This window comes from Melospiza georgiana, chromosome 16, assembly GCF_028018845.1.
Source record: "Melospiza georgiana isolate bMelGeo1 chromosome 16, bMelGeo1.pri, whole genome shotgun sequence".
NCBI classification, from domain to species: Eukaryota; Metazoa; Chordata; class Aves; order Passeriformes; family Passerellidae; genus Melospiza; species Melospiza georgiana.
Genome location: NC_080445.1, coordinates 1945412 through 1955230, shown reverse-complemented (window position 1 = coordinate 1955230; position 9819 = coordinate 1945412). Strand labels below are relative to the sequence as shown.

The 9819-nt window shown below is 49.1% G+C and overlaps 1 protein-coding gene across 1 annotated transcript; it reads right to left on the bottom strand.

The window, feature by feature from the left end:
• Positions 1-7328: 7328 nt before the first annotated feature.
• Positions 7329-8853, bottom strand: C1QTNF8 (C1q and TNF related 8). The gene is made up of 2 exons (XM_058035709.1): positions 8640-8853; positions 7329-7876 (listed from the first exon to the last, which is right to left on the bottom strand). Exons 1-2 carry the CDS (start codon positions 8851-8853, stop codon positions 7329-7331), a joined length of 762 nt encoding a protein of 253 aa, XP_057891692.1.
• Between the last annotated feature and the right edge of the window lie 966 nt (positions 8854-9819).

Genomic DNA, 9819 nt, shown 5'->3' with positions numbered 1-9819 from the left:
CCGACACTCCCCACATCCCTTTTTCTATCCACACATTCCAACCCCAATCCCTCAGCCCCAGGGACTGAGTGACATCTTTAATACCTCGACAGACAATCCTTCCAAATTCCAGCTTATTCAGCTTTTTCTTTGATTTATCCAAGGATTCCGAATGTTGGCTCTGCTCTGCTGGAAAAAAAAAAAAAAGAAAAAGACAAAACATCCACGGGAAGATCATGGAAAATTTGCCCGGTGCCCACCTGACCTTCAGGAGGTGGAAAAATCATTTGGATAAAATAAAAATGAAATAAAATAATAAATAAAAAAATAAACTGGAATTTCTGGTTCAGGCTCCAGCTATGAATATTCAATGAGATCCATGGAATAAAGGGAATTGCAGCTGCTGGATACCAAAGGATGGGAAAGAAGGGTGTGTGGAAAAAATACAGGAGCAGCTTCCTTCAGGAATTCACTTTTTATTCCATGAAAAACGGGTTTAATTGAGGGGGGGAAATAATGGATTCAGTTTGGACAAGTGGCATTAGGAGACAGCAATTCCAAAGGGCAGATTCCAGGTGGGCATACCAGAGGGATTGGGATCCATGGGCTTCACTGGGCACCTCCTGGGTTTCAGCAGGGTCACCATGGAATCCTCTGGCTTTGGGATCTTTGGGATCTCTCCTGGCTGCTCCCCAAGGGAGGGAAATCCCAGGAAAGTGCCTGAAGTGTGGAATTTATCCTGGGATTTAAGTGTGGGATTTATCCCAGGATTTATCAATGGATTGATGTTGGAGTTAGAGTAGGGCATGCATGGAATTTTTGCACCTTCCCTCCTTAACTCCCAGTTAAACTCCCAGCTCTCTGCTCCCTGAGGTTCCAGGGCTGGAACCCAAACATTCCCCGTGCCACAGAGTCCTGGGCCAGCCTTGACCCATGAGCAGCATCCTTAAATCCCACAAATCCCAATTCCCAGTGCCTGTCCCTGCTCCTTGGAGCTGCAGCCCGGGCAGGAGCAGCCGATTTCATTCCCAGCTTTATTCCCAGGGTATTTTATCCAGCTCCAGCCCCTCTCTCACCTGGAATGCCTCAGCTGCTCACCTCACCCAGCTCCTGGTGCTCCTGGGTCCCTCATTCCCTCCCCTTTGGGTGTTGTTTGGAGAACTCCATGGAAATCCGGCGCTGTTGCCATGGGATGGGCGACGCTCGGGGTTTCTGTGTTCCCTCTCCCTTTCACACTTAATCCTCCCTATCTGCCCATCATTCCCTGGAAAGTCACAGCAGGTGAAGCTGTCCCTGCTGCCTCCCTTCTCCTGAGCCTCTAAGCCCTGGATCCTGTCCTGACCTCGAGCCAGGAGTCATCCCAAACATTGGATGGATCCCATTCCCTCAGCCTGGCATGAACCTGCTGTGATTTCCCAGCAGGAAAAGTAGCAGCCCTTGGAAAATTCTGGGAATGAACAATCCTGGCCTGTGGGGGTGGGAGATAAACGGGAATTTCCGTGGGGATTTGACCTGGATGCAAACACAGCCCAGGCCTGGAAGTGCAGATCAGACCTGGGAATTTTCAGGGAAAAGTTTTCCCTTCACCTTCCATGGATCACCTCTGCTGGCTGAGTTTGGGGTTTGTAATCCTGGTGCATCCCTCTGGGATGGGAGATCCAGGATTGCAGCCTCTCCTGCCTCCAGAGGATCTCTATTTCATATTCCAGAGGGAGATTTGGGGCTTTTCCTCTCCAGAGGATCCCTATTTCATATTCCAGAGGGAGATTTGGGGCTTTTCCTCTCCAGAGGATCCCTATTTCATATTCCAGAGGGAGATTTGGAGCTTTCCCCCTCCCTGCTCCAGAGGTGAATCCCACCACGGTTTCCCCTGGAGAATCTGTTGGGAAAAAAAAAAAAAAAGGATAAAAACCCCTCCAAGGCCTCAATGAATTTATGCACTCCTGGCTTTTCCTAGCAAAACAAAGAATCGTGGAATGCTCTGGATTGGGAGGGATTTAAAGCTCATCCCATTTCAACCCCTGCCATGAGCAGGAACAATTCCCACTATTCTAGGATGCTCCAAGCTCTGACCTTGGGCACTTCCAGGGATGGGGCAGCAATCCTGGGCACAATTCCTGCATCCAGGAGGAACAGCAGAGACAGGCAGGACAAATCCCATGCACAATTTCTGCTTCCAAAAACCAAGGAGCACAAATTCCATGCACAATTCCTGCTCCAGGAACCAGGCAGCACAATTCCTGCACAATTCCTGTTTTCAAGAGGCAGGCAGCACAAATCCCATGCACAATTCCTGCTTCACCACAGGAGGAGAAGCGCTGGCTCCGGGAGCCGTGGTGACAGCAGCTCCCCTGGGCAGGGTAATTAATTAATTATGCATTCCCAGAATTAATGAGAGCATCCTGTTTGCATCCCTGTCCCTTTTTTTCCACAGATCCCAGCCCCATATGCCGGGTGCCAGACAGGGCTGACAGCCCCCATCCCACACTTGGAATTCTTTTATTTCCTGACAGGAATCAAGAGGCATTTCCATGGAATTAATTCATGGCACTCGATGGTGTTTGGATTTTTCCAGCACGTTTTCAGGGAGGGAACAGCAGATCTGTGGGTTTGTGACCTGATGGAAACATGGGAGCTGAGCTGACAGAGGCTGGGAATGGGAATGGGAATGGGAATGGGAATGGGAATGGGAATGGGAATGGGAAGGGGAATGGGAATGGGAATGGGAATGGAGGGTTCTGCATCCCTGGAATCACAGGATCACTGTGATCACTGAGCCCATCCCTGTCCTGGTGTCCTTTCCATCCTGGAAAAATTCAGGATTCTGACTTAACAGGGATGAAAACACAAAATCCAGTGAGAAATGATATGGTGGAGGAATTGTTTTGGATTCTTAAAAAGGGAGATGATTCCAATGTGATCCCTTGGGAATTCACTCAGGCTCTGTCCTGGGTTTTGGATCAGCAAAGCCCCAAATCCAGCGGCAATTCCTCAGTTTCCTGCACATGGAATTTCACTCCTGGAATGGCCTTGGGGAGGCTGAGATTGCAGCATTCCAGCCTGGAGCCAGCAGAGAGGGATTTGCTTCCAGAACCATCCAGAGAAAACCCAATTCCTTGGATTTTAATGTGATTTTCCCTGGAAATAGCATTAGGCTGTCATTCCCCATGTCTGGCAGGGATTGTTGGGTGCCCAAATCTCTGCAGCAGCTTTTGGCTGGAATACAAATGCAGCTGGGGAGGGAACATCCACAGCTTTGGGAACAGGGAAGCAAATCCCTCCTCATCCCAGGGACACAGCTCCTCTCCCTGTTTGCCCGTTCCTGAGGGGATGGAGCTTTTCCCACATCTCTGCTGGGGCCAAATCCAGCCCTGCAGGGACACAAATCCTGAGTTATCCCCACAGGAAGGCCCTGTCCCATCCCAATCCCAGGGATTTTACTGCAAAACCTGGGAGAGAACAGGAAATCTCCCCAAATTAAGCAAGGAAAATGTGCTGAGGGCAGAGAGCACACACGGATTTTCTGGCTCTTGCCAGGAAAAAATAAAACCACTGTGGGAAATCAGGAGGAGAATGAGGAATCCTCAGGATTTACAGGGACAGAGCAGGGAGCAAGAACAGGGAACACCCAAATGAATCCCACCTCTCATTCCAGGGAGGGATGGAGATTCCAGCCTGTCCTGGCTTTGGGAATTGAGATTGCCAGACTGCCCAGGGATTGGGAATTGCCATTCCCAGCCTATCCAAGGATTGGGAATTGAGATTCCCAGCCTGACCTGGGTTTGGGAATTGCCATTCCCAGCCTGTCCAGGGTTTGGGAATTGCCATTCTCAGCCTATCCAGGTTTGGGAATTGCCATTCCCAGCCTGTCCAAGGATTGGGAATTGCCATTCCCAGCCTGTTCTGGGTTTGGGAATTGCCATTCCCAGCCTGTGCAGATTTGGGAATTGCCATTCCCAGCCTATCCAGGGTTTGGGAATTGCCAATCCCAGCCTGTCCAAGGATTGGGAATCGCCATTCCCAGCCTGCAGGGAGGGTGTGGAAGGCCAAAGTCTCCATCCTGGAGCTTTTAGCCAGGATTGCTCCCTGGCTTGGAAGCACTCTCTGTTTGTTTTCCCACTCTCCCCTCCCATCTCCTGCATTTTCTCCCAATCCTTGGGGTGGGATAGATCCTTGCTGGAGCCATTAAATCCCATTCCACTCATCCAGAGGCAATCCATTAGCCTGGTTTGTTGCCTGGTTTCCTTATCAGCCTCGATGTTATCTCGCCGTTCCTGTTGTAAATCCAAAGTTTCCTCCTGGAGAGGAAGGGAAGAGTTTGCCCAAGGCACCGGTGCCTGTTGTTATTCCTGAGAAAAATCCATCCAGAGGGATGGAACCACACCCAAACAGGCTGTTTGTCCCCAAAAGGGGCTGGGAGGAGATGGGAATGAGGGGTTGTGGCATTCCTGGGATGGAGGGAGCAGAACCACACAGAGCAGAGGGGGTTTAATTTGGATTTTAGGGATTCCAGCCCCAAAAAGGGATTTTAAAAGGTGGAAGTGGGAAATTCTTTGGACATTCAGCTTTTAGAGGTTCCAATTGATTCCCAAAAAACCTCAGCAGGCTGAGACTCCTGGTGGATTTTAGGCCATCTGGATCCTGTGGGCACACTCTGGGTTTTGCCCCTGGAATTGATGCAGATTTCATGATTTCCCTCTTTATCCCCAAAATAGTTGGGGAGGAGATGGGAACGAGGAATTTTGGCATTCCCAGGATAGAGGGAGCTCAACGAGCAGAGCAGTGGAGGTTTAAATTGGATTTTTGGGAAATTTCCTTCCCAAAAGGGATGTCCAGCCCTGGAAAAGTGATTTAAAATGTGGCAGTGGGAACATTCAGCTTTGGCATATTCCAGTTTTCCCCCAAAACCTCGGCAAGTTGAGATTCCCAGTGGTTTTTAGGCCATTAGGGATAATTTGGATCCTGTGGATCCCTTTGGATGCTTGGAAAGGTCGTTGTGCCCCTGGAATCGATGTGGATTTAATGATTCCCCTGCTCCTGGCACTGGGATGAGTCATGAGAGCTCCAAAATCCAAATATCTCCCCTGGAGATGAGTTTATTCAGGGATAAAAATGATGGATTTTTGCTGCTTCCCTGGAAAAAGGAACTTCTGTGGAATTCTGTGGTTTGAAAATGTTCTGGGCGTGGTTTTTTTTCCATCCCTGGCAATAATCAGAAATATTTTTAATTGCAATTTTAATCAGTGCAGCAAATGGGAGAAGGGAATGAGCCAAAATTGTGTGAAAACTGCTGGATCTGAGAGGAATGAGGAATTCCAGAGCAGCTGGGAACGCTCCTGCTCCACCACAGAGCTCCTGCCCACCTTGGAGTTATTTCTCCAACCCAGGGATGGGACAGGGAAGGGTTTAGAAGTGGGAAAAGGAGGGGAAAAGATGTGGAGATCTCCAATGTGGCGTTAAAAATGGAAATTTTCCAGGTTTCCTTTTCAGGATGCGGGTTAAGGGAAGCAGGAGCACATTCAAGGATTCAAGGCTTGGGATCAATTTTTATCTGGAATTTTCTACTTAAAAGTCCCTATTTTCAGGAAAATTGGGAGATCTTGAAGATTTGGGATTGATTCAGAGGAAAAGGAATCGGTGGCAGCTTCCTTTTGGGAATTCTTTGGATTAAATTGCCCCCCAAGACTTTTCCAGGGTCAGTGTGGTGTTTTTAGCTAGGGAATGTGGAAAAACTTGTGGAAAAAATTATGAAAAAGAGAGAAACAACCCCAGGTACTGAAAGCAAAATCTTTATTTCAGCTACTTTTCCCAAAGCTGGGGAAGGTGAGATCCATGGAAGCATTTTCCTGGCAGGAATTTCCCTGGATTCTTTGTACAAAAGGTTTGGGAAGCAAATGAGAGACTGGGAAAAATGAAAAGAAGGAATGGGATAAAATGATGGGGTTTTGCTGCATGCACCATGGTTCTATCCATAATTTTTTAGGGAAAACCCCAAAATTCCCAAAAATCACTGCTTGAAGAAAAACTCATTTTTCTTTCCCATTTTTCCTCCATTTTCCAGAAATTATGGTGCTCCAAGATGGTAATTTCTGAGGAAAAACTCCAAATGCTCAAAAAAAGAACAAAAAACCACAACAAAAACCTTTTTCTTTCCAGTTTTTCCTCCCTTTCCCAGAAATTATGGTGCTCCAGAATGGGAACGTCCAGATGGGAGCAGAGCCTGAAGTTCCAGCTTGGCAACTCCCAAATTCCCAGCATTTTGTCCAGTTGGGAAGCACATTCCCAGGCTGGATTTTCTTCTGGGAAGTTTTCCTCTGGAGCCTGTGATTGTACCAAGATCTGTTTCCCTGGAAAAGCTTTCCTGAATCCGTCTGCTGTTATTGCTCTAATTCCACCATTCTGCTGGAACCATGGAATGTGACACAGAATGGAACCGAACTGGAACTTGGGATTAATTCCTGTGCAAAATACTGATTTTAATGCCAAAATTCCTGCCTGAGAGGAGCCAACCTGATGCTGCTGAGGGGGGTGGCTCTTATTCACTGAGATTTTTGCAGGAATAACAAAATTCCTTAATTAGCACCTGGATAACCACTCTGGTCCTCAAGGATAATTATTTTATTGTAATCATATCCTAATTATTATAATTCTTTATCTAAAGCACAGCAAAGGAGGGGGATTCTGCTGCCAACTTGGTAAATTTTTGGGGATGTTCCTGAGGGGCTACACAGGGAGCTGGGAACCTTCTGGAATTTTTGTGCAGGTGGAACAGCCACCTTTGTCCACACAGGGGTGGAACCCCACCCTTCCAAGGGCTGCAAATATGCCAAATGGAATGGGAGATGCAGAAAGAAGAGAAAATTTTGCTGCTAAGTTTGCAGCTCTTCAGGGATGCTCCTGAGGGGCTACACAGAGAGTTGGAAAACTTCTGGAATTCTTGTGCAGTTGGAACAGTTCCCTCCATCCATAAATGAGTGGAAAAAACACCCTTCCAAGGGCTGTAAATATTCCAAGTGGAATGGGAGATCTTGAAGATTTGGCATTGATTTAGAGGAAAAAGAACTGGTGATGACTTCCTTTTGGGAATTCTTTGGGTTAAAGGAGATAAAATTGCCCCCAGAGAAAGAAGGGGGCTTGATTGCTGTCAATTGGACAAACTCCAGGGATGCTCCTGAGGGGCCACAAAGGGAGCTGGGAACCTTCTGGAATTCTTGAGCAGTTGGAGACACACAGATGTGGAAAAACAACTCTTCCAGGTTTACAACCATTCCAGATGGAATTCAAGATGCACTTTTAGAGGGCAGACACTGCTGGGTGGCCCAAAGCTTTTCCCTGGAGCCGAGGAGCTCCTACTCCAGGGCGGGTTTGATCAGGTGCCCGTTGAAGATGATGTAAAGATCCGACTCCTCGCTGTAAATGGCGTTTTCCCTCTCCCTCTTGAACATCCTGACCCAAACCTCCTCTCCTTCCTGCAGATCCAGCATCAGGCTCTGGCTCTGCATGATGCTCCTGTCGCTGGGCTGGGCGTACAGGATGGCCACGGCCTGCTCGTTCCTCATCACGTGCACGTAGGTCTCCTTGAAGTTCCAGGTGTGCACGTTGAGGCTGAAGTAGTAAACGCCGGGCACGTAGCAGAAGAACTTTCCGGAGAACATGTTGAAGTGCTGGTAGAGGTTGACGAGCTCCGTGTCGAAGGTGACGAGCTGGAAGTAGTCGGAGCTGTGCAGGGGCTTGCGGCGGCCCACGGAGAAGGCGGCGAAGAGCTGCTTGCAGGGGTGGCCCTGGGGGCCCGGCTGCCCCTTCTGGCCCTTGCGGCCGCTCAGCCCGCGGGATCCGCGCTCTCCCGCCTTCCCCGCGGCTCCGGGGAACCCGCGCTCGCCCATCTCGCCCTTCTCGCCTGCCCGGGGTGAGGGGGAAAGAGGGAGAACACCAGGGTGGGGAGGTCAGGTGGTGGGAATGGCCTGGGGACAGGCACAGAGGAGGTGCTGGAGCATTTGCCCAACCTGGGAGTATCGGTCAGATATCAGCACCCTCCCAATTCCCAGAGGGATTAATCTGGGAATATCAATCAGATATCAGTAGCACCTTCCCAATTCCTCTGAAGGATTAACCCAGAAATATTGATCAGACAACAGCACCCTCCCAGTTCCCAGAGGGATTAATCCATGGTCAGATAGCAGCAGCTGCCCAATTCCCAGAAGAATTAATCTGGGAACATCAATCAGATATCGGCAGCTTCCCAATTCCCAGAAGGATTAACCTAGGGCCATGTTTGGGCACCACTATATTTTGGGGATGCCTTGACCTTGTTTTTGGCACGTTGGGATAAGTTTAGACACCACCACATTTTGGACACCCCTTGACATTGCTTGGGACACATTTTGGGCATGACAACCTTTTGGGCACCCCTCAACTCTTGCTTGTACACATTTTTGGACATTCTTGACCTTATTTTGGGCACCCCTTGACCTTGTTTTGGGCACAACCACATTTTGGGCACCCCTTAACCTCGTTTTGGGCACTTCTGGGCACAACCATATTATGGGCACTTTTGGGCACCCCTTTTGCTCGTTCTTGACTTTTGAGCTGAATTTTTCCGTAGGGAAGCCCCAAGGAAGATCAGCAAGGAGAAGGCCAAGGGGCGAGCGAGCTTCACCCACCTTTGAGGATGGTGATGTCGATGGTGGGCTGGATTTTGGGCAGGGGATATTGGGGATGGCCGCTCATCCTGGCAGACCTTTGGGAGAAGATGGACACGGGCTGCTCCGAGGGCCCGCAGCACCTGACGCACGCCAGGCGCCGCCTGGGCAGCTCCTCAGAACCGGCGTCCCCGGCGGGAAGCAGCAGCAGCAGCAGCAGGATCACGGAGCTCATCCTCCCAGGGGAGCAGCTGGGGAGGAGAGGGAACACAAACCATTAACGGGGCGATCCCAATCAGGGCCAGCTGGCGAGTGCTTTCCTTGGGGTTAATCATTGACGGCTCCTGGAGCGGCGCCGGGAGACTCCAGGTGGGAGCGGTGACCCTCGGAGCGCTGGAAAAGGCGATTCCTGGCTGGCATTACCTGTGACAGCTGCTGAGAGACACCAGGTCAACAAAAGGATGGGGGGGGGGGAAAAATCCCAAGCCAAACAAAACCTGCTGGGCAGAGAAGCTCCGCTGGAAAAGCTCCTGGAACAAGTGCTACGGGAAATTTCTGGGGAAAAGACAAAAGTGATGCTCTGTTGGTTTGTTTGGGCTTCAGTACCCCAAAAAATTCAAAATGAAGGGCAAGATATGGAATTTTATTTAAATATAAAGCTGAAACCTAATTTTTTGGGGGGAGGAAAAGCCCAGAAGAAAACCTAACCCAAAAGAAATCAAAAGTATTTCAATCTTTAAATGTTGTCTGGCAGCCTCTTGCTGGTGACTTCGTTCCATGGTTTATCCATTCCCATATTCTTGGATTTCCTGTGTGTATTTTCCAGTTTGATTGTCCCATGTGTGGAATGGAAACCCAAAGAGCTGCACCAGACTGGATTTGCTCAGCACAAACCCTGGGGTTTGGGAATCCTTGGTTCGATTTTCATCTGCTCCTGGTGAGCTCCAAAGGTTCTGGATGCTGGGAGAGATCCAGGGAGAAAATGTCTCTGATGGGGAAAAGAGAGGAATTTTCTCTGGCTCATCATTGACCTGTTCCTAAGGAAAGATTGGAGTTGACAGTGGGAGAAATCCAGGGAGAAAATTCCTCTTCTTTTCGCCTGTTCTTAGAGAGGGATTGCAGCTCATACTGGGAGAAATCCAGGGAAAAAATTGCCTCACATGGGGAAAAAAGAGAAATTTTCTCTGGCTCATCATTGACC